Source organism: Rhinolophus sinicus, linkage group LG09 (assembly GCF_036562045.2).
Source record: "Rhinolophus sinicus isolate RSC01 linkage group LG09, ASM3656204v1, whole genome shotgun sequence".
Classification (NCBI taxonomy): Eukaryota; Metazoa; Chordata; class Mammalia; order Chiroptera; family Rhinolophidae; genus Rhinolophus; species Rhinolophus sinicus.
The window spans coordinates 91,069,944-91,096,141 of NC_133758.1; the positions used below are offsets into that span (position 1 = coordinate 91,069,944).

Here is a 26,198-nt window from a genome sequence, read left to right on the forward strand (position 1 = left end):
CCCATTCCCCCCCATCCCCCGGCAACCACTAATCATTTTTATGTCTCCAAGGATTTGCGTATGCTGTACATTTCATAAAATGAAATCAAACATTACATGGTCTTTTGTGATTGGCTTCTTTCACTTAGTGTAATGTTTTCAGGGTTGATTTATGTTGTAGCATGGGTTAGTACTTCATTCCTTTTTATGACTAAATAGTATTCTGTTGTATAACTATATCATATTTTGCTTATTCATTCATCAGTTGATGAATACTTTAGTTGTTTCCATATTTTGCATATTATGAATACTGCTGCTGTGAGAAGTTTCCATGTGAAAATGTTCAGTTCTCTTGGGCATATAACTAGGCGTGAAATTGCTGGGTCATTTAGTAACTCTGTATTTCACTTTTTGAGAAGTGCCAAACAGTTTTCCAACATGACTGCCTCATTTTACAGTATCATTAGCAAGGTAGGAGTGCTCTAATTTCTACATTTGTTATGTCTTTTTAAAAAATTTTAATGTCCTTTGAGGAATAAAATTTTAAATGTTAATGAAAGTCAATTTATCTCTTTTTTCTTTGGTTGCTTGTGTTTTGATGTCATAGCTGGGAAACCATTATCTAATTCAAGCTCATACTATTTACACCTATGTTTTCTTCTGAGTTTTATAGTTTTGGCTGTTAATATTTAGTTATAAATTCATTTTGAGTTAATTTTTGTAAATGATAAAAAGTTAGGCAGTCTAATTTCATTTTTTGTATATGATTATCAAGTTACCCCAGGCCCATTTGTTGAAAAGACTATTCTACTACATTGAATTGTTTCGGCACCCTTGTTGAAAATCAATTGACCATAAATGTAAGGATTTATACCTGGATTCTAAATGCCATTCCATCAATCTCTATGCCATTACCACACTGTATTGATTACTGTAACTTTGTAGTAAGTTTTAAAATCAGTGAGTCCTCATATTCTTTTTTTTCTTTTGCAAGATAACTTTGGCTCTTTTGGGTCCCTTGTATTTATATATGAATTTTAGAATCAGCTTGTCAGTTTTTGCCAAAAATGAGAGCTAATATTTTGATAGGAATTGTGTTGAATAGCTTTATCAATTTGGGAGTATTGCCATCTTAACAATCCAGATACATGGATAATTAAGTCCTATGGCACGATTAATATATATATATATCAACTCTTAACAGATCATCTTCAAGCTACCATCACTTTCTATTTTCATTTTGTATTAGATTTGTGTTATTTCTTTATGTATGCATTATTTATCTTCATTACTAGGATATAACTCCTTCAGAGTCTAGAAGGATGCTTGGAACACAAGATATTCTTAACAAATACCTTTTGACAAGCTGACTAAATTATAAAGGAATTCAACTAAAAGAAAAAATTTCCTGAAAAGATAAATGAATCAGGGACAATGCCCAAAGATGCTGTTAAGTCTACAAGTGACACATGGGGAGATTTTGAGGTACTGGTTATGATGTTCCATTTCTTGAAATAAATGGTGGCTATTACATAGTTCACTTCAAAATTATAGTTGAAACTTACAGATATATATTCTTTCCATTTATTTTGGTCTTCTTTAATGTTTTTTAGTGATGTTTTGTAGTTTTTAGTGTATAAGCCTTTTGTTAAATTTATTCCTAAGTATTTTATTCTTTTCACTTTAGGTAGATTTAAAAGAAAATGAACAAACATTGATTTCTTTTATTATAGTGAAATAAGATCACATAAAAACCAATATGACAAGTTTAGTCTATAAGTTCATGCCCAAAGTGCCCTGGATTGAGATAGTGATTTAAAAAGCTTGCTGGGCTGGCCCGGTGGCTCAGGTGGTTGGAGCTCTGTGCTCCTAACTCCGGAGGCTGCCGGTTCGATTCCCACATGGGCCAGTGGGTTCTCAACCACAAGGCTGCCAGTTCGATTCCTTGAGTCCTGCAATAGATGGTGGGCAGAGCTCCCTGCAACTAAGATTGAACACGGCACCTTGAGCTGAGCTGCAACTGAGCTCCCGGATGGCTCAGTTGGTTGGAGCACATCCTCTCAACCACAGGGTTGCCGGTTCGACTCCCACAAGAGATGATGGGCTGCGCCCCCTGCAACTAGCAATGGCAACTGGACCTGGAGCTGAGCTGCGCCCGCCACAACTAAAATTGAAAGGACAACAACTTGACTTGGAAAAAAAAAGTCCCGGAAGTACACACTGTTCCCCAATAAAGTCCTGTTCTCCTTCCCCAATAATAATAATAATAATAATAATAATAATAAAACACAAAACAAAAAAACAAAAACTTGCTAATTTACTATGAAGTATTTCCTAACGTTGCTTATCATAAATTTCCTGGAATACCTGTTAAAAGTACATGTTTACAGCAACCCCAGACATTAAGCTACAGTTCACTTAGTGTAGGGTCTGATTTGGGAAATTAATATATTTTCTTGTGTTTATTTGGCACTTCCTTTTTTTTTTTTCTTATCAAGATAATTGTAGATTCACATATAATTACAAGAAATAATTGAGAGAGGTCCCTTTTACACTTTTCCCAGTTTCCTCCAATGGTAACTATAGCATAATTTCAACCAAGATACTGAGATGGATGTAATTTATTGAGCTTATTCAAGATTCACCAGTTGTACTCATTTGTGTATGTGGGAATGAAATTAGGAAACACTTTTACAAGACACAGATGGAACCAGTAAAATCTGGAAGAGGAGTAGATTTGTAGCCTATCTGTTGTGCGGGGCGGCCTGTGGGGTCTCTGCTCCCACTCCCCACATAAGAACACAGGATGTGGTGAGGCCAAAAAGGAACACCCATGGAGCCATAGATAGGGGAGTCTTACCACTATGGTCTCACTGGAGGCTGGGTTCACACGACGTGCGACCTGCTGTCCGCTTTGCTGCCAACCAACCGACTCTCCTCGACTCTCCTTGACTTCCCTCGACTCTCCTCCATAGCCGCGGCAGTTATATTAGTGGCCAATGGCTCAATGGTTACAGCTGACAGCCAATCAGCCACAGCTGACAGCCATCCAATCACAGCTGATGGCCATTTACTACCTGAGCCAGCACCCCTCCACGTGAGGCCAAGAGCCTGGAAACTGTTCTCTGGGGCTCTGTCCCCACACTATCTTTCTATACATTATCCCCGATACTTTTGTCAAAGGTATACATCACCTGTTTTAAACTTACTGTAGTCTCTATACACAAAAGTGCACCTTTCATAAATATCAAGTTCACTAAAAAAACTCATAAAACTAACACTCCAGAACCCTCCTTTGTGTTCCCTTCTGATCACTACCCCTTCTCACATGGGCAACCATTATCCTGATTTCTCACAATGCAGAAGAGTTTTGCTTTTTAAAAGTTTATGTGAATAGAATCAGAGTGTATACCCACGTGTGCTAACCTCCTTTCACTCCACACTGTGATGTGAGATTCATCCCTATTGTTGCATGTTGTTCGAGACTGTTCATTCTCCTTGATGTATAGTATTCTATTGTGTGAATATACATTACGGCTTATTCATTCAGTCTATTGTTGGCGAGTGGGTATTTTTCAATGTGCATCTATGATTAACAATAGTTATGAACGTTGTAGAACATGTCTTTTGGTGAACATATGCACGCACTGCTGTTGGGAGTATTCCTAGGAGTGAATTTGATGCATCAGAGAATATATGCATATTATGTCACCTAATTATAATGAAGAATGAAAGACAAAGTTTTTTTAACGATGGGATCACAAATTTGGTCTGATGAACAGGATGCACTAAATGAGTTTTCCAAAGTGGTAATTAGTCTCAGATAATCTCCAGGAAGGCAGGTGTGCCGCCAGTTGGGGTTTTGTCAGTTGTAAAACACTGAAGACAGGAAGAAGATGCAGATGTTAAGTTTTGAATATACTTCTGACACTGAGGAAGGCTTTTGGAGTATTGATAATGATCCAGAGGAAAGTCCAGGAGTGAATTGAAGGAATAATTTATGAACATTTTGAAAAGCATAATCTTTAAGAGGGGTGTATTCGTCTACTTACATCTGATAGCTTGACTTTAATTATGGCTTGAGGTGAGGAAACAAAAGCCCACATCACTATTTTGAATTGAAATATATTTCAAATTCCATTCCCTTTTTCCTACAGCACAGCCAGTTAATGAATTTACCTAAAACAGCATGAGATGCTTAAAAATGTAACTCCTGATTTGGCTAGTAATAATTTTTTAATGTAATAGTTTTGTGTTGTCTAGTAATAGTTTAAGAAATAAAATCAAACTGTAAAAATGTCTAAAGTTATTCCCAAATCAGTGCCAGCCTGTGACCAAACTGTTTAATGTTTGTAAAAGTCCAATAATATTTTTAAATCACAATTATTTTCCAACATCATCAATTGCTTTGGAAAAAGGACACTAGTATTTTAAAGGTGATATTACTGAAATATTTCTAGCAGAATTGCATTTTTCCACCATGTTAAACTTCAAAACCACTTCAAAAGTAAACCTCTCAACTTTTTTTATTTAGTAACTATAGTGGAAAGTAGAAAACATAATCTTTCATGACTCTACTTCTTGGAGTAACAGGTAAATGAAAATTTTTTATTTCCATTTTATCTACTGAAATACTATGGCAGTAGTGAGATTTACTATGTATCACTTCAGACTTATTCCCTTTGTATTACTGAGTAGACAAATATAACACATTATGTCTGAACTTGCAAGAGCGTATTACAGAAAACATCTCTCAAATAAAACTCAACCTATTAAATTGTTAAAAGATACAAATTAGGCACTGAGATAAAGACAAAACTGCAGCATAGTATAATGCTCAGTATTCCATTTTTTATTTTCCAATTGTGCAACAACATTCAATAATTGCCTGTCATGTTTATCTAGCACAATTAAAATCCTTAATGCTAGTAGTGAACTGCTAGATAAGCATTTCCCTGCATTCTCTGCTAAGATCATTTTTGAAGGCAATTAACACCAAACAATCATGGGTGATGGAAAGACAGAAACATTTGATGTGTTTTGAGCTAAATAAACTGATGGCATCTTGTAGCAATTTATGGCTTCTGAGGAGTGCTGGAATAAAATAAATGACTTCACAATTAGGGTGTTAAAACTTTTAAGAGCTCAACACTGAATTTGACACATGGAAAAATCTAACTCCTGATTTGTGTCCTATATCTGTTCTGACTGCTCTTTCAGGTTGAAGTGAATACAAAACACTGGCAGCCTTAAAGTGGCAACTGGAGGACATATTGCCTTTGAGATATATCTAATCACCTCATTCATTTGAAATATGAATGTGCAGATAAAGTAGCTTTCAACAACCTTCACAATTACTATTTTGTGCTGCTGAAAGGGGAACTGTTGATAGATTAAAGAGTTCATTTTGAAAACACATGGAAAATATTGGTTCTGATTTACAGCTGTGTGAATGAGCCACTCTGGCACTCAATGTGAAACATCTGGATTAATTTCCAAAGTGACCTCAAAAATCTCCCCTACTTAAATGTATATTATATGCATGTGACTGCAATCAGGAATGAGAAAATTTAGCTATACCTTTATCTACTGTTGTCCTCCTGGGTTTGAAAATGTATATATTTTTTAAATTAAAATATTCCGAAATGAACAGAATATTCTTTTGCAATTAAGAACTTTTAACTTGATAACCCAGGGAAACCAAACTACTATGTATATATCTAAACTCCTACAATCAAATGTTCTACCCAAACTCATATAGTCAGTGTATATATCAGTGAACATTGGGCAATTAAAGTTTTCATAGTGGAGTTTTCAGGTAAATTTCTATAACTACAATGCAATGCTATTTAAATTTTATTTATTTATTTTTTATACACATGTGAAAGCATATCTCTTCATATCTACTAAGTATTTAAAGGTTTTTCTCAGGAAATTTCAACATCAGTGTTAATGACTGTGGGGTTCTGTAGCTGTTGTTATTCCACTACTGGGAATATACCCAATGATTAGGTACATTCAGATTCATTTAGATACATCTATGTATAAGTTCATTCATTATCAAGGACATTGCTCATAGCAGGCTCTGAAGCTTTCTGTTGTATTAATATAATAAAGAATTTGGCTGGTCTTCGTCCCAGATGACTGGGAGACAGCCTCCAAGCCCTGACATTTCTTGAGTGATAGGACCATCTCTGTTATCCAGGGTGGTCGCCTTGGACTACACATGAGTTGATGGTAAAGGTGTCTGGTTGAGTGGACTGGTCACCAACCAGATGTTTAGAGGGTTGGGGCTTTAAGTCACATGATAACTGACCAACCTCTGAGGAGGGGAGTTGAGTTCAACCATGTAGTCAGTGATTCAATTAATCATATCTACGTGGTGAAACCCCAATAACAGCTCTGGATATCAAAGCTCAGGTGCGTTTTCTGGCTGATTGTAGACATTGATGTGCAGAGAGGGTGATGTTCCTTGGTTCCACGGGAAGAGAACATGGAAGCCTTGTGTTTGGGACCTTCCCAGACCTTGCCTTTCAGTCTTTTATTTTGGCTGGTTCGGATTGTATCTTTTTGACATAATAAAACTGTAATTGTAAGTGCTTTCCTGAGTTCTGAGTCGTTCCAGTAAATTATTGCACCAGAGAGGGTATTGGGAACCCCCAAATCTGTAGCCAACTTGGCAGTAGTAAGGTTAAACTGTGGACCCCCAAACTTGCAGCTGATGTGTAAAGTGAGAACAGTCTTGGAGAGGACTGAGCCCTTAACCTGTGATGTATGGCCTAACTTCAGATAATTAGTGCAGGAACTGCACTGTACTTTCAGACATACATTTTATTTAAAAAGGAAATAAATAAACTTATTTATGTTAGAACCTGTACTATAGTTTACTTATTCATCCAAAATAAAAACCTTGGGAATAATTACATGTATTAAGTCATTTACTGACATTCTCCCCAAATTTAACACTTATAATTCTAACTAATACTCTACTAAAAATCATAGATAAGTTAAAAAAAAACTCACTTGGGTAATAGAATTTTATCAGCAATATAAATATATTTGATGGAGTGTTCAGATTATGAAGTAATGGGAAATAAATTAACTTTGAAACTTATGAGAGTAATTTATTTTTAACTTGATCCGATGCAAGGCTCTGTTCTTTCAATCAGTGAAAATCATATATTACCACAGAAGTATTTCCAAAGGATGATCTTTAAACTCTAATATGTTGGATTGTAAATAAGTATTAAACATTACTTTTAGAGAAAGCATGCTGTGGTCAAGTTAAAAAGTTGTTGCATTAAACTGGGTTAAACAGGTCTCTTTACCCTGGGCTTACTTCTTTTGCTAATTATGAACTGTGAATCGCTAGGAGTATGACTCACATACTGCATTTCTATACTCAATGACTTTTTTCTATAGCATCTCACTGAACATGTGAGAAATAGATCATACACATAGGTTGTAATTATAATGTATTCAAATTGGATCCATATTTTGAGCTGTACAGAGTTTTAATGTTTTTTTTTTTAAAAGTAGGCTTTCTTATGTCCATTTACGTATATGAAAAAAAAGTAAAAGCAAGCATACAAATTAAAAACATAATCCCCCAAACTTAAGAAAGTTTCATTCTTTTTAAAGTATTTGATACTTTAAAGTTTTAAAGCTTTAAAGGTCAAACTTAAGGCAAAGGGAGGGGAAACTGTTAGGTGGATAAATTTAAGGTTTTTTTTAAATGGCTATTTAAAAAGATCTTAAAAGGAATCAATTTTGTTTTTATGCAAATTAACTAAAAATGTCCTGTATGGGCCAAATTGACCTTCAATGCAACTATAAAGAAATGGGATAAAATGGAGAGTAAAGACAACTAAATATTTTTCTTTAAAATTAAAATTTCAAATGCCCACACAGTTGTCGGCATGCTCTCAGGTTACTTATCGAGTCCATAGATACGGTTTGTGTCTAATATATAACGACTTCTTCATGCATTTCTTAAAAAATTCCTGTGTGTAAGCCTTGCTCACTACACGACCATTATGATGATGCTTTGAAGTAGAAAAAGACTTACATTTTAGGAATGAAACTAAATCCAACTCATGGACTATAGAGCTTTAAAACTATTTTGGATTTGCAGGACTTTAGTAACGTAATAGGAATATATATGTGGATTCACATAGGTCATTTAGCATCTCTGTGAATTATGAAACCTTGCAATACCATCTAAGTAACAAATAACTCTATGGTTATATCAATAAAATTACCACAGATATCAGGAAGATTACCACTCTAATGATTTCATTGAAATTAGTGTAATCACTTCCCTACAGCATTAGGGGGAATAAGGTCCACAGATCCATGGGAAATATATGGAGTAAAATATAACAGCAGAAATTGTTGATAAAAGCAAAGATCAAATTTTTTTTTCTTTTTTTATTGTTGCAAATAATAAATTATTCTTAACCGTTAAATTTATTTTAAGTAGCAGGACACTTTCTTCCTAAAAAGTTGAAAAGCCCTGTAAGTGTATGGGATATATTGGAGGCTGTGTTTGACAGCCTGGCTTGGGGGGGCTCTGTGGAGCCCAGTCTGAAAACTATATTATTCATAGATGAGTTGAGGTCTCTGGGACATTGAATACACAGAACTAAATGCTAACACCAGATGGTTTTCCATCACACATGACGTGAACGGTAGCTGCAGGAAATTTTCCAACGAGAAGTCTCTCTCTCTCATCAACTCCACAGGCTCCTTCAGGGAGCCTATTCCAGAATAATGCTGGTATCCATACATTATTTAACTTTAACCCTAGGCAATCACTTTCTTTTTGTATACAATTATCCAGAGTAGTCCTTTCCTTCTTTCCCTGGCTCTTTAAACTTGCAACTATTACCTCAAGAAAAGTCTGTCCCTTAACCCCTGCCTCTCTTTTACATTTGGTAGGAAAAAAGATCTCAATTGTGAAGAATAACGGCAAAAGATATACTAGCTGTACCTGTGCTATCAAGTCATTTAAATTCTGAAATGCAATAGACAATAAATGAATACCACCAACTGAAAAAGCTTTTCAGAGACAGCAGCACCCCATTTCAGCTTGTTTATGAGACTATTTATTGCCCTTTCTGCCAAGTTTAATTAAACATGCTCTTCCTCAAATACAAGCATCCACTATGATAAGGAGCAATTTCTCAGTCAATTTTGTTCCTAATTAACCTCTAATATTAAACTTACATAATCTTCTATAGAATCCCATTACAGAAAGTAATACATTCCAGGAATATTATAGTTAAGTGCTCATGTGGGCTATAATTAAATCTTTCCATATTCATAATTATTTTTATCAGTTGTATCTGAGTTCCATACAATGTCTTAAAAGTGCATGCTACTGAACTAAAATCTATTTGTAAATTGAGTACTATATGCATTTTTTAAAAATTCAATTGGGCACTTGTACCACAAATATACCCATGATGTATTTATTCCTTTTCTAAGTGTGGATGATGGTTCCTTTTTGGTCCCATAAATTCTAATAAAAAACAATCCCACACCTGTGGCATATGTACTTTAGGCTCTGACTGATAAGGCAGCACCTAGTAGTTACAGTTCCTTGCAGCAGGTAAGGATGGTCATTTACACATGATACTGGCTTTGAAATCATCTGCATCATAACTGTGTGAGGCTGGTGAAATAAGGATGTAGATCACCTAGGATATTAGGCAGCAATATTTAAAAGTTACCATACAAGGGGAAGCTATAGTTATAATGTGAAACTATTTTATTGACAGTTTCACTTGTAAAATGTGTAGATTTCTATTTTAATAATTAGTGCTGTAGTGCAAACCAACTGTGAAGCAAATCCTGTCAGAGCAACTTTGGGTGCCAGCCGCCAGCCAGGGTTTTTGCAAAATACCAACTTTAATGGGCACACTTTGAATCCCACAGATGTTTCCAAAAGCAATTACTGAACCCATTCATTAATGACTAGAGGTTCTTTGTAATATCATTCATAAACAGAGTAGGCAAAGAGAGAAAACATGGCTGTGTCAATACAAATAACTAGACTTTAAATTTAACGTTAAAGGAAAAGTAATCTTATTACACAAACTACTTTGAACTATTCAAAATGACTACAGTCAAAAGACAAACTGAAGTAACTAAAAGGGGTAATGTGATAAAAAAAAAAAATGTTTTGCAGCTGTCTGACTACCACCATAATGTCCAAATGCCAAAGTCCTGATAATGTTATATCCATTGGATCATGAGTATAAAGTACACAAAGTCAAATGCACAGTCCTTTAATAAAATAGGGTATTCTGTTTACCTATCGAGCAGTAAGTAAAACCAGAGCTCTCTCTTATTTCTCTGTCTAAACAATCATTAAATTGCCAATATCCTTCCATAGAAGGTCCTATAGACTCATTCTGTTTTCAAAATCATACCTAAACAGGCATTCACCTTGTGAAGACCCATCCTTATAAATTTCAAACTTATAGAATTTCCTAATGTTCTCTTCCCCACAACAGGTAATCAAGTGAGTATCACATGGGAGGTGTCGAATGTTTTGCCCAGACAGCATCAGATTGTGGTTCTCTGGATGGTGATCTCAACAGACCTTTCCCACCAAGATTCATGCTCATGATTCCTACCTAACCCTGTGAGTATCCTCATGATCCAGTGAAAGAAACTTTAAATGTGTCATAGAAACCCCTGGGTATTTTTTCAAAATGCAGATTCTGGCTTAGCAGGTCTGTAATGTGGGCTGAATTTCTGCATCTTCAGTCTTTTCCTTTGATGTCTACATTTCTAGTGAACCAATCAAGATCTTAATGGATTCTAGCTATGAGTAGAAAATATGTGATTTGGTTTTTGAGTGACTTAAAATCTGTTGCTATAGTAACACCATACAAGATTTCACACCAAGAGTAAATATATAATTTATATTATGTGTTTTAGGATAAATGCCAAAATGTATTTATATATCAATATTTGTGCAAAAATTATATATAATGACATGTATGGGGGAAAATGAACATTTATGTGGTGCCCATGGTATACTTTAAGCTCTGATTTTTGAAGAATAGATATATCACTTTTCAATATAGAGTGTACTACTATGGAGAATTCCAGACCTAAAAGAATTGTGCCTCAAGTTGAAGACATTAAAAAATGGTGACTACATAGGAAATGGCCTAATATAATGAAATCAGTGAAAGTAAAATTGCTTTATCAGTATAATAATTGATAACATGATCCACAGATGGACAAACCAAACCAAATAGAAATGGCCTACAGCCATGATTGAACAGGGGATTAGTGAGTTTGCACTGCACACATGTGGGGATGGATTTTATATTTAAACTAAAAGTACGAAGAGACTTTTTTTGAAAAACACTTCTAAACCCCATTTCTACCATCCATCTGGAAAGCTGATTTGGCTGCGACAAGGCCGTGGTCACAGAGACAGCAATTTAGAGTGTGCCTAGGATAGAGTATCAAAGTTACTGCATTTCACTGACACCATCAGAACTGACAGAATATATATATACTTGTATATTAAAAAAAAAAAGTCATAATTTCCAAAGGAATCAGGCAATAGAGATTCAATTTTCTCAGACCTTACTCTGAGTAAATATGTTAGTAAACACTAAAACATTCCATTGGACATATGTCATAGATTAGATTTAATGAGAAAGGAATGATGCTGGACAGACATAAAAAACTAAACTGGAACCGTTCACTTAGTTAAGGATTTTAGGTTCTTTCACAATCCTCATAGTTCAGTGCCATCATGGGCCCAACTTTTTCCTGCCATGTTTCCCCGAAAATAAGACCTAGCTGGGCAATCAGCTCTAATGCATCTTTTGGAGCAAAAATTAATATAAAACCCGGTCTTATTTTACTATAATATAAGACTGGGTATAAATAATATAATATAATATAATATAATATAATATAATATAATATAATATAATATAATATAGTAAATATAATACCAGGTCTTATATTAATTTTTGCTCCAAAAGATGCATTAGAGCTGATTGCCCAGCTAGGTTTTATTTTCAGGGAAACATGGTATATGTACTTTTCTTCCAGATACTGCTTTCTTCATGCTTTGATTAACAATACTAAGTTAGGAAGTCTACTGCCTTTGGCCAATTTCAATTATTTTTGTACTTTTACTGTTTTTTTTAGTGATCAAACATTTTTGTGAGAGTCACAGGATATTTTAGAAGTTTTTTTCCTAAAAATAAGATGGACTGTTACGTGGCTTACTGAAATGCTCATGCAATTCATTAACAGATCAGGGTAAAAGTGAGAATATATGAGAGTCATTCTGAAGCTTACAGGTTATGTTAAAAACAAATGATTACCCTGGTGATTCACTATGCATAACAATTTAAAATATGAGCAAACACTCACATGCTACATTCCAGGAAAAACACATTTTTAAGGTCATATTTAATTTAAAATTTTAACAACTAATTATGATCTTATACATTATCATATCATCTCAGAATGAAAAGTACATTTACATTTTTCCTGGTATCTAATTGATAGCATCTATGATATTTGATGTAGAGAATAAAATATTCAGTTATTCTTAGAGCTGTTTCTCAAAGTGTACTTATTATAAACACTAGATTCTTTTTTCTTCTATAGTAATTGTTCTAAATGCATGGGAAAATAAACTTAGCAATGCACATATATTAAGCTGAAAAATACTTATATCTGGAGTTTCAGTATCATGGCGACTTTGGGGTTTATATCATCAGGCTTTGATAAAATAGGAATTCTGAGATAAGCTGAAAAATAGGATAAGGTTTTTGGAAACTTCTTTGTCGAGACTAAGAGATTCCAACAAATGTGTCACTATGATACCTTGATGGTTTATAAAATGTGAGACGGCCCTATTAGTTCATGTTGATTTCTGAACCATATAATGAAACTAGAGGAGCACCATTCTAGTACAAGTTATTTCAGCAAGATTGGAGGGTAACTGCTATGCACCTCCCTCCTAGCAATTTAATTCATCTTCCTAAGGCACCTCCCTGAAGAAGGTGAGAGGATCATCATCCAGTCATTGCAAATATGAGACATTTACAAATCAAACTGTCCTTCTATAAGCTGATCTCATTCCATTATATATATGTACACATGTGTACATATATGTATTTTTATATTTTAACACATATATGTGTACATATATATGTACACATATATGTATTCTTTCATTTTAATATATACGTAATATATATGTAATATATATATATGTAATAGATATGTATTAATACATATCTATGTGTTAAAATGAAAGAATGGAGAAATATTGTTTCAGGCTGACTATATTAAGACTTAGAACCAAAGGGTTCACTATATATGTCAAAGCATATGTCAAAGATGGCCACTCTTCATAAACTTTTGGCAACTCAATTATTATCACATTATTTTAGTTTCTTTTTTGTTTTGGTTTTGAAAACAAAAGTGGGCACAGTTTCCTAAGAGTATGTACTTTTTTATTTGGTCAATCTCAACTCAATGAGAAATAAACAAGGGGTTTGAGTTTTCACCAATTACGGCTTTCGATCCTTCTTTCCTGCCACTTAATACCATTTTGGGCATATTGCAAATCTGGCCAGTTTGGCAAGTATATAGTCTGTCTAGTTTCAAACTTCATCCTCAGACTGAATTCAAACCTCCTTTCCTCTTCCCTCCCTGTCTGTACACAGACCTGGTAGGGATGATTGCACTTATTCAACAGACTCTTAATTAACTCCAAGGGAGGCTTCTGGCACCATTTTTGCGTATCTGTAAGGCTTTTTTGCCACCAATTTTGGGACTTAGTTGCCAAAGTCTGGACAATGAGACAAGTGCCACCAAATGTCCTGTTACATAGAAATGATACAGTGTGGTGTCCCATAATGTTCAACTGAGAGCTCACTTCTATGAACCTTCATTTCCCTCCATTCTCATACACATGCATTTTATTTCCCTCCACTCCCCAACGATAACAAATGTATAACAGTAAAGAAAAATTGGATTACCATGGCTGTTGCATCTGGATGTTTCCACGAGCCGGCCATTTTGATCGTAGCATGCCACTGCTTGATAACGGTATCCTTGACCACATTCCCTGATGTCTCCTTGTACTTTCACTCCCAGCAACACTTCCACTTTCCCCTCTGGTAAAATGCAGTCTGACCAGTTCCCCACAGGCTGTGCATTGTATTTGTCACAAGGACAATACTGAGTCTCAATCAAGGGGTACAAATGAGAATTTTTACATTTGTCCTTCTTTTTACTTTTTCCTGGGGAGAAATTTAAGTTGGAAAATGTCATTACTAATTTCAAGGATCGCTAAATTTTCTCTTTTCCTAAACTTCCTCTCTCCATTTTAACCATATTCTATAGTAGCCTATTAAATAAATGCTATTTTATCACTCCACAGTGCTTTCCATATAGGCTCTTGTTAGTACTGGGTGCTTTGTACAGTGAAATATTTTTTATTTTAAAATAGTCTATTTTTCATAAGGCGCTAATTGTGCTAAATTTTATACTCTTTAAAATGATTAAAATCCTCTCAAATGATCACGTGCTTTCACTGACTGGGAAGTTTGAGGTAGCTGCATAAATCTCTCCTTTATAATGTGCAAAAATATGAAATAGAGAGTCACTGCACGGAATTGCACAGCTTCTTTGTTAATTCCAGATAGCTGGTATAGCTATATAAGAATACAATTTAGAAAATGAGATTTTTGTATTTACTTTTCTGATTATGATTTTTCATCTTTCAGTATTTCTGGAAAGTAATCATTTTGACATGATGATTAATGTAGGAAATGTCAATAACATTCAATATGAAGATATTAAATATCAGAATAAAAATATTAAAAATGCTTTGTATATAAATATAAATAAATCCCCTTAAAAAAACAAAAAAAAAACCCTCAAGTATAAGAGTAATACGTGCTTTAAAAACAATACATCACGATTTTAATTAGATCACATACATTTATATAATTGTATTACATTATGTGCCATATATTATATGCTATTTAATTATATTGCATATCATTACATATGTTTTACATATAGTTATCTCTTTCATAAGCTGCCTTATATAATTTTCAACAGTCTTCATTATGACAGGCAGCTCATTTATAATTTTTAAGTTCTGAGTAGTACTAGCACTGATATTTTTAGATTTCTTTTGCCACTGACAATACTTTTGAGTGCATCAGGATTTAGTTTAGTATGATGGCTCCTGTTCATTATATTACTGCTTTTTGTCATTGTGATTGCCTTTTAAAATGTAGTTTTCAGCTACAGAATTAATGCCACATTCCTCTTCTAGGATATGAAGTAACCTGAGGCGGTGACAGTGAGAATGGGTTAAGAAAATAAAGTGTCAACCTTTCTCCTTGTTCCCACAAAACTTTCCTTTAAGCATTTCACAGTCTTTAGGCAATGAACCAAAAGTACATATTTAACAAAAATAATCTTTCACGTATTGTGCTGGAAGACAGAGTTTGATTTTCAAGGCTACTTTTTTCCATACTAAAAGTACATGTATCTGTCACTGCCAACTTTCATTAAAATAAATATCCGAATCCATTGACATATTAGGTGTAAGGATAGCAACAATAAGGCATATCCATGCATTTTCCAAATACATTGTCAGAACTCTCTTGGTCTGACATTTTTGTGTTTTTCTGCCTTGACAAGTGTTGTCTTTGGCATCCCAATTATTCTTACCAACAATAGTACGCTTTCTGGTCCTAATTGCACCACAGTCTCCATTGCATGCAGAAAACCTGGACCAGCTGGTAAACTGACAGTCATCTTGGCAGGGTATCTGGCAGGCTTGGGTAAGGGCTGGCACGGGGCCTGCATACTGGAGGCATTCATGGATGCCAGCCGGTCCTCCATCTTGCTTTCGACAAGTAATGGCTAAAGGAAAAGCATAAAACTATTTATAACAAACTTGAATGTCTGTAATTGCTCTACAATTTAGGAATTAACCTAACATTTTCTTACACAGTCAGAGGAATCCTCTTTTAATTCTTTACTTGCAGCAGAAATCCGGTAGTTTTTCTAATAATCACAGTAGGCATTAAATTGATCCTGTAGGTTTTCTTTTTAAATAATAGATAACCCTCAGTGGTTTTTGTGTCACAAAAAAAGCATATGGATGCATGTATGCACGCATGTACGTGTACACACACACACAAACACACACACACATACACACATGGCATTTAGCAGCTTTTATTAGATGCTATTAAGAATTCCAAGTCACATATGGAATATATTTAGAAATGAATTATTTACGAGACAAATAAATAATGCATCGTCTCTGATAATAGTTTATGTTGAGCCAGACTATTCATAGAGGTTCTGGGAGATACCACATATCTCTAATAATTATTTTTATATTATTGACCACTCTAGGATACCTATATAAAAGGGTCTTACTGGCAGTAAATTGGTTGGAAGGTTTCAGTGGGAAGGGAATGCTTACGGAACTTGTCTTGAAGCTGCATTTGCATAGTTTTGTTTCTGTCTTTGTTTTTTCACATTGGAAGTTTGTTGGGATGGCTTTCAAGTGGTTAAAATGGGAGGGAACAATGTCAAAGGTCCCCACCCTATCTGTCCACAATTTCATCCCATGCACGAATATCAACCATGAACTTAAAAATAAAAATAAAAACTTTTATCACCCTTAATCTACCATATCATAATTGATATTTCCTCAATCACATATGGGCTCTTAAAAATGGTCAGATAATTTTGATTCACATACATTATTTCCCAAGATATTGCTCTACTGAATTCTTTAAACCATGTCATAGTTTTATTACTTATTCAATATAGATGTACTTGCTTTAATATACTTAAATATACTTGCTTTAACGTAAAAAGGTCCTAAAGAAAAAGAGCAAATGATGTTTAAAGTGTCCTTTCTCCCTCTGCCATTTACCCCTGTTGATTTTAAAAATCATTCATTCATTTACTGAGGAAGCAGATGAAACATTTATACCGTGGTCCTAAAGTTAAGTCTTTATTGAACTAGCTTAAATGGCCTCAGTCAGACTGATTTACATGGCTCTTTCAGGTTTATGGTCTAGGCTGAAACTGCTGCTGATCTCTGCCCTGCTCAGGATTTTATCGTGAAACTAAGGTGGAGGAGCCTGATATTTTGATCCCAAATTACAGTTAGGGCACAGAAGGTCTCAGGTTAGACAATGCTCTCTGAATCTGTGTACTAAAACTTCACGCCTAGTAGTGTAGGGCTGCGTGATGGAGTGTGTTTAAGGATATAACACTTCTAGAAAGGGAAGACTTTCTCTGTGTAGGGGAACACAATTTGTTGCAGCTGCTACAGGATAAGTTATGTAATTGTGCATGTGTAGGTGAGTACTCACCTATTTCTTAGCTATAGATATGTCTTCATTTAGTATGCACAACACGAGAAGGACCAATTTGTATGTTAAGGATAGGCAGCACTGAATTTTAAAGATAATGAAAACCTGGTAAATAGTGGCTTTCTGAAGGTTGTGTGACAAGACTCACTCCTCAGGGAGGGGCCGCCTGGTGATCTGTGTTTATCATACTAGTCTAAGGTAGTGTTTCTCAGTTCAGGCTGCAGATTAAAATTACCTGGATAACTTTAGGAACATGTCCACATCCTTGCTGAAGTCAAACATTCTGATTGAATTTGTTGAGGACAGGGGTCCTGGGCATGAGTGTCTTTTCAAAATCCCCTTATGATTCCAGCATGCAGCAGTGCTCTAGTAGATATGTATATATCCACTTACATCAGACACACACCTGGAAGCCTATTACAGGGGAAGATTCTTGGATTCATTACAGAGCTCCTGAATAAGAACTGTGTGGGGGGACAAGGAATATGCATTTTTTTCAAGCTGTTCAGATGTTCCTCATACACCTTCAAGTTTAAAACCTACTAGGTTTGCGTATTCAGGGCACAAGAAGGGGTCTGGATGATACTTGTGGCCAAGACTGAAAGTTCTTTGGTGCTCAGTCACCCTGGCACTGTGCCAAGCTTTGGGAAACAATGGCTGAACATGTGGGAATGAGCTAAGGGTGGTCTGAACTTGGAGTTCAAGGGGACTTGTGCAAGGAGTGGATCAAAAAAAGCATTCATATAATTTGGAAGAATGTCATCTGTGGATTGGTGTACAGGGAATCCTATCTGTGGAATGATGTGGTATATTAATGAGCTGATGGGATTTTGCAGTTCTCTCCATACCTGCCTTGTGGAAGTGGGGTTGATTCCTTAAACATTTTAAACTTTGTAAGTTCTGATGGTTTCTGGGCAAAATTGCTCCAAGGAGACCCAAGAGAAGGGATTGATAAAGAGGAAGATATTAGACATTTTACTAATCAGGATATGTAGGAACCTCAAGAATGATAAATTTGGAAAATAAGAGATTTGACCATATCAGAACCCTATGCTTTAAAGAAGGTTGCACTGTTATAACTAAAATAAAATTACAAAATTAAATCTGGGTACTTTGAAATAAGACTTTTATCTACTCATCCAATTTGGCTCTCTGAAACAGAAACTTGGATATAAATCTTTTGAGAAGCTAAATGGAATTTCTTAAGTTCTCCATTAAGGTTTTTTCTCTAAGATTCTCTCTCACAAAATGTATTTCAGAATTGCTCCAATTATCATAACATTAAGTAACAACAAAAAATGAAAACAAAATAAAACTATTACCAACACAATTCCAGAAACAAATTCATTATCTTTGTGCAGATCTATACTATTTATATAAATCTAAAGCCCTTTCCTATATACCTGCAGTACCTAAAATAGTTTGTATTTCAACTACCGTGTTTCCCCAAAAATAAGACCTAGCCGGACAGTCAGCTCCAATGCGTATTTTGGAGTAAAAATTAATATAAGACCTGGACTTATTTTACTGTAAGACTGGGTCTTATATAATATAAACTAAAATAAAGTAAAATAATATAATATAATACCCAGTCTTATTTTACTATAAGACCTGGTATAATATGATATATGATATAATACAATACAATATAATATAATATAATACCAGGTCTTATATTAATTTTTGCTCCAAAAGACACATTAGAACTGATGGTCTGGCTAGGTCTTATTTTTGGAGAAACACAGTAGTTGAAAAGAAAAGAAAAAAGAGGTGTAAAATTCCCACATCTGTTCTCAGAAACCCACTTAGCACTCCACTGCCCTTATCTGCCATGTTAGACAGGGTACTTTGAATGAATTACTCATGCAATGTTATGCAAACATATAGCAACACCACCATTCATAAAATATATTGAAAATTTATCACACATCTCAACTTGTTTCTATTCTGATGTAGAGGAAATACTGTTCAAACACAGGAATGCAATCTGAAATGAACTTCCTGGGGTGAGGAAAATATAAATGTTTGCAAAGGAAACCATCTGGTCTCTCAACTTTATAAATCTTAAAAATCTTTCTAAGGTACTGAAAACAGGGTGGTTTGCAATATAGAAAAGATTCATCATACTAAGCATCATTTCCTAGCACACCAGAAAGCTACATGTACTCGGACAATTGTATCTGTATTTACAGGTGGAGCATGTGTGTCTTGTGTATAATGATTATGCAAGTGCCCCTTTGGGCTGAGGTCTTGTTAGAAAGATGGGCCCAAACCATGCTGCTTGCTGCCCTATGGGTAATTCACCATGAAAGCTTCTTGGTGAGGTCAACAAACATCAATGTAATTATTGTAAAGTCAAATTCCACATGAAACTCTGTTGATTATATTCATTTATTTTATTTATAATTTTATTTTATTTACAGAGGCACAGTAATTTTTATTTAGGTGTCACGGTCAGGCTGCTTCCGGCAGGCTAAAAGCCTGGGAGACATCTATGTGATTGACTGTGGGTTACATATGAATCAAGTCACACAAGCTCAACCCATCAATACTGAGGAAATGTTGGAAAGATAAATAAGAAAGCCAGTTTCTTCAATAAATAAATGCTCTGAAAAAGGGAACTAGAATTGTTAGATTCAAAGTGACTTAAGAAATATTCTAACCAAATGCAACGTGAAGAACTTCATGAACGCTGATTTAAACAAATCGATTGTAAACAGTTTCGACACAAAGGGGGAAAAATTAAACAAGGTCTGAATTTTAGATGATATTAAAAATTACTGTTAATTTTATTTAGTATTATAATAATGCTACTGTTATGTTTTAAAAAAATAATTAACTATTTATAGATGGTATATATATCTCCTTTGAAGTTGCTTTATTTTAATTTTATCCTTTATTTAATTTAATTTTAATTTTTTTCTGGGATATTTTATCCCAGAAAAATCTTTTTAAGTATGTGAGGAGTGGCAGACAACCAATAATGGCAACATGTTAAAAACAAATATATGGTGATGGAAGGAGAACTGATTCTGGGTCTTGAGCACACAATGAGATATATAGATGATGTATCACAGAATTCTACACTTGAAACCTATGTAACTTTACTAACCATTATCACCCCAATAAACTTTAAGAAAAACAAACAAACAAACAAAAAACTGTTGAGGCTGAGGGAGTCATGACTACACTACTAGTACTCATTATACTATTCTCTTTACTTTTGTGTATCTTTGAAATTCCCCATCAACTTAAATTGTAAAAGATTAATAAGTAGAACAAGTAGAGTCAATTCCAGAATGCTTTCATGTAAGTTGAATTTTGAGCTGTGTTTCAAAAAGGAGAATAATAAAGGTTCCTGGAATGAGGGGGAAGAGATAACATTGGTTTGAGCTAAAAGGACACGGATATTGGTGTTACGCATATATCAGTATGTAAATGAAAGGCTACTGATGCAGCTGTGAAGTAAATTTAACAGAATTCACAATGTAGTTGCTCATCTTCATTTTGTTAAGCAGGAATGAAATGCCTTTATTATTTAGGATGCAAAGAAAGGAAGAGTTTATTAGTCTATGGAATACCCTTCAGTGTGTAAGATCATGTTGTCATTTCATTGCAACAATCAGTGTGAAATAAATTAGTAGATCTAAAATGTGCACAGAGAAGTTCATTACAGGAATCAGAATAAGATCAATGCCCAATTGCAGTGAAAGCTTCTGGATTATATGTAACAAAGAGTTCAAGGAGCTCTGAGACCTGATTTGTTAAATTGAACAGTATTACCACGGTTTATCCCACAACAACAGCGTCTGGGTAGCACTAGAGACAGACTATGTTCAGCTGATTAGAAGAGTGATTAGAAGAGTGATTTTTCTTATACTGTTACAAAAACATGTTAATGGTGAGAATGAATCATGTAGGAATGAAAAAGTAAAAGCTTTATGTGAGCGGAGTTAGATACCAAGAGACCTAATTGTGCTTAGAAGACCAAACCTATAAATAATGCAAGAGGGCTCCTGTTGTCTACTAGGGGGATATAATGATCCTCATCTTTCTCTGTGTAAGAGAGATTTTCACCGACACATTTGCCAAATTATACTTCCTAATTAATGTTGTGAATGGAACTGGCAGAAAGGGGAAAAATGCACTTTTTAAAACTGATCCTAAATAGTTATCAATGATCCCCGGTCTCATTGATGCTCATAACATATGAACGTTCTTGTAGGAGGGCTTACTAGGAAATAATAATCAGCTCCCAGTGGACTAGCTCAGACTGAGGTCAGCGAGGTCCCCTACTGGGACCTGGGAAGGGTTAACTAACTGCCTGACAACAAATGAAGCTTGGTGGAACCATGGCAGTCACATCCCTGTCAAGCTGATTTTACAGCGCTACTTTCAAAATAGGAAATGCTAATAATCATTTTATGACAGGGCTGTCCTAGACATAGAAACAAAACCAAAATCTCCATAGACTAGGGTGCTAATATTCATAGACAATTAGAGGAAATGATTTAAAAATTGAAAAAAATCTGGAAATTGAACATAATAGCTTATATAAATGAAGCATACAAAAATATTGGGTGGTAATTTATAAATATATTAGCAAAAAGAAGATTTTAAAGATGTTGCGTGGGCGAAATTTCTTTAAATCAAGCTCCTTTGCTATTTTCTATCTAGTTTGTTTTCCTCTTCTGTTCTTTTTCTCCCTATTGCATAACAATCTCTAAAAATTAATAGATTAATGTGAGTTACTGAGATAAGTTGGCCCAGATATTCTGGGCATAATCCCAACAATGCCTCTAAAATGTAATCTTTTAAAAAGAACAAAGTGGGCCAGAGTTTAAGCAAAGGAGTAAATACCAAGAGCATCAATATAGTTTAAGACACTTAATTTAAGCATAAGATTTAAGTATATTTGTTCACTCAAAATAACAGCATAAATGGTAAATACTTATATCTCACATGCTACAATATTTATTTAACTTTGGCAGAGGGAGAATTAGAACTTTCTCTTTCTTTCTAGACTTTCTATTTATAACCTTATTAATCAATAAGTGATATAGGGTGAGGACCCCCCAGGGCTGGGAGGGTTCCTGCTATGTGAGGCATATTATTGAAGTTTTTTTTTTTTTTTTCCCTTTTTTTTGGTCTATATTAGAATCATGCTGGCTTCCACATAAACAGACTGATGTCAGATCTTAATGACACGTCAACACTACAATGGGCATTCTTGGCAGGTGAGGATACAGAGGGGCTGGAGGATTAGGATAGGTGGGGTTGCTCCTGGGGATTATTTATTCTAGCTCCACATAATTTACAGAAAGTATGCTTGTCAGGAGATAGCATGAAATCACATAGAGATCAAACAAGAGCAAATTTGAAATTATTTTTATGAAATCTCAACATCTAATCTATGACACTTTTGCATCATACTCTTGGTATAAATATGTCACATAGTAATAAATAGTGGAATAATATACTGGGGGGGGTGCCAAAAATGCATACAAATGGACACTTTGCTCAGCATTGCTCAAGCAGTAGTTCGCCGTAATCAGAAGTGGACACTGGTGGCAACCACTTTGAGCACCTCTTGTAATTGCAGAAGTCAAATGTGACTTGTATTCATCTTTTGTGTATTACAACTTGAATACAGGTTTTTCCTTTCCAAAAATATATATACATTTTGTTTGGCATCATCTGTATATACATTTTAAGTAGTAGTGACTGACATTGTCCCTTAGGGCAGTCATAAAGAAAAATTAAGTAAACCGTCTCAAATTGTCATTATTATGAGCCATGTTTTTACTTATAATGCAAATATAATGGTTGACTCTAGCCACAGCTATATGAGTAGCTTTCAATGACACAGTCACTGATCCACCCATAATATAGCCTTCTAAATGCCATCCAAACTGAAGAATGTGAGTAAAGAGAAAACACAGATGTTAGTTTTACTAAAAGTTTATACACAAGTGACTCAAATAGTATGAAGCAAATATAAGCCAGCTATTCACTTAAAAATTAAATAGAAGGTGGATATAATTTCACGATAGTTGCATGTCTTTTATTGACATTATAGGAAAAAGATGCTTCTTTCAATGGTCCTCTCAAATTTCCCTATGAAATTTAAGAATGATTTGTTTTAAAGTTGTCAAATCCTGTCACTTCTTTCTTCTTTAAAATTTCTTTCTCTTCTTTCTTTTTAGTTCTTATACCATTAGATAAAATTTCCTGGAATACACCATTGTCAATATCCAAAGCCTTGCTGAGATTCTTTACTATTTCTAATTTTCTACTGAGAAAAGTCCTCCTCCCCTGCCTCTTTTTCCTCCTTCTGGTATTCAAATACTCCTGGAGATATTCAAATCCTCCAGAGTGTGACCCCTTGCCTCCAGCTCACTCATAGGAACTCTAGGCAAACTGGTCAATGCACTATTCATCAAACATATAGATTTTACTTCCTGCCTTTGTGCTTGAGTCATCCTATATTTAAATGCCGTTTTCTCTGTTACTATGCACTATCAGTGGTTACCTTTTTATCTTTTTCCAATTCTTAGGGTTGTTGTATATATACATTACTAATGTATTACTAACATGCTTGAAACCTGAATCATATATATCTACAGTTTGTTTCCTACCATAAGAAATTAACTGAAACTGTTATATAATTTTATTCTCTTGACAGGCTGGGCCCAGTACCATGTAAGCCACATGAAACATGTGGTATGTATTCAATAAATATGTTTTTGATAAAAGAATAAATTGTACTGAATGATATTCAGTTTCAGTTGGCTTATAGGGACTGGTGGTATAATCCTGTTTTCACAGCTTTCTTAGAGAGATTAATACTAACAAACATACAGCTCGTACACCGGGATGGGAATTTCATTTAAAGACACTGATCCTTCATTATTGCTATGGACTGAATTGTGTCCCCTCCAAAGTCATATGTTGAGGCCCTAACACTTGTATTTGTGATATATTTGGAGATGAAGGCTTTGGAAGGTAATTAGGCTTAGATGAGGTCATGAGTGTGGGGCTTTCGTGACAGGATTAACGTCCTTGTAAGAAAAGATCAGAGGGACAGCTGGTTAGCTCAGTTGGTTAGAGTGCAGTGCTCTTAACAACAAGGTTGCCAGTTCGATCCCCACATGGGCCACTGTGAGCTGCGCCGTCCACAACTAGAGTGAAATAACTACTTGACTTGGAGCTGATGGGCCCTGGAAAAACTCACTTAAAATAAATAAAAGTTAAAAAAAAAAAAAAAAAGAAGAAGAAGAAGAGATCAGAGAGCTTGCTCTGTTTCTCTCTACCATGTAAGGTCACAGCAAGCCAAAAAAAGAGATCTCAGCAGGAGCCAAGTTGGCCAGCATGTTGGTCTTGGACTTTCCAGACTGCAGAATGGTGAGAACCAAAGTTCTATTGTTTAAGCCACCCAGTCTATAGTATTTTGTATGGCAGCCCAAGCTAGATTGATATAGCTATTAATACAAAGTTTTAAGCATTTACTTTACAAAAGATTCCTAATGTTTCTACAGAAACAATGAATTTAAGGAAAAATATCCTGTTTGTAGTAGAGTAGCTAATCCAATTTAGAGAAAATTGGGCAAAAATTACTGGTGATTCTGGGAATGGTTGATATAAAATTTTGTTTCATCATTATTTCACTTTTCTTTTCAAATGTAAAAAAAAATAGGTGTGCTCGCTTAGGCAGCACATATACTAAAAAAAAAAATAGGTCATAAATAATCATAAATTCCTATGTACTTTTACAAGTTTCAGGAGTATATTGATTTTCTTTTGTGTTCTAATGTAATAGTTCAGAAAGTATTTTCACATAGTTTTGAAATATATAGAATATAATTTGATCAAAACTACATTTACTTCGAGTGGAATCTTCTTATATTCTTACGCCTATGTTATTCTAACTCATTTCTGGTGAAGCTGAGTCTCACTAATTTGCTTTTCAGGGAGTGTCAGTACTTCAATGGTAAGCAGTTATTGTTAGTTACTTGCTTAAAGAGACTCTGGGAACATAATTTCTTCCCAAATCCTTTGAAATGCATCACCACAGACAGTTCCTACAACTGGAACTATTATACTATTAAGAATATTAATAGTAAAAATGAAAGTCTGTATATAATGGCCACACTTTTTATTAATGAGTGGTGAAAGTACGTATAAGTGACTGGATACTAGAAGACCTAAGATGGTTGGCTAGTAAGCTAGTAAAAGAGAACTTTGTGTAATATTTTTTTACTAATATGGAAGGTTCAAGCAATTTGAGAAATCCTGAATCATAATAGGTAAGTGTTCTTCTGAGTGGTGCATATTCTATCAGACTCAGACATTCTTTCCTTTCTATGCATACTTAGTAAATTAACTCTTGATGTCCAGTTGTTGGGTATGATTTATCATCTTCTAGACAGAATTATAAGGACATTGTCTCTTATCTTCCTTATCCCATGTTTTATCTGGTTTCACTTTTAACTCTTAAAATTTTTTTTTTACTACTACAGGTTTTAGAGTCACATTTTATTCCTAAATTCCCCCAAAGAATGCAGCAATTTTATCCTAAAGGTATATATTTTACTACTGTGAGTCTTTAAAGTCCACTGCTCTTATAACTATAAAATTGTTCCTTCATAGATGAATTGAATTTGAAAACTTTTTGCCAAGTGACCAGATAAACTTTGCAGATTTTCTAACCCAATAGGGTAATGACTATTCAGTACTATGAGAAATTGTGACTGTATCATGGCTTTAGAATTTAGATCAGGGGTTAGCAAGCTTTTTTTG

At 34.6% G+C, this 26,198-nt stretch overlaps 1 protein-coding gene across 1 annotated transcript in view; it reads right to left on the reverse strand.

The window, feature by feature from the left end:
• Positions 1-26,198, reverse strand: part of THSD7A (thrombospondin type 1 domain containing 7A) — a 617,189-nt gene that overhangs the window by 39,440 nt on the left and 551,551 nt on the right. The window contains exons 13-14 of the mRNA XM_019726870.2: positions 15,730-15,924; positions 14,019-14,282 (exon numbers count right to left, since the gene is read on the reverse strand). Coding sequence (XP_019582429.2) covers positions 14,019-14,282; positions 15,730-15,924 — 459 coding nt within the window. The remainder of the gene's footprint in view (positions 1-14,018; positions 14,283-15,729; positions 15,925-26,198) is intronic.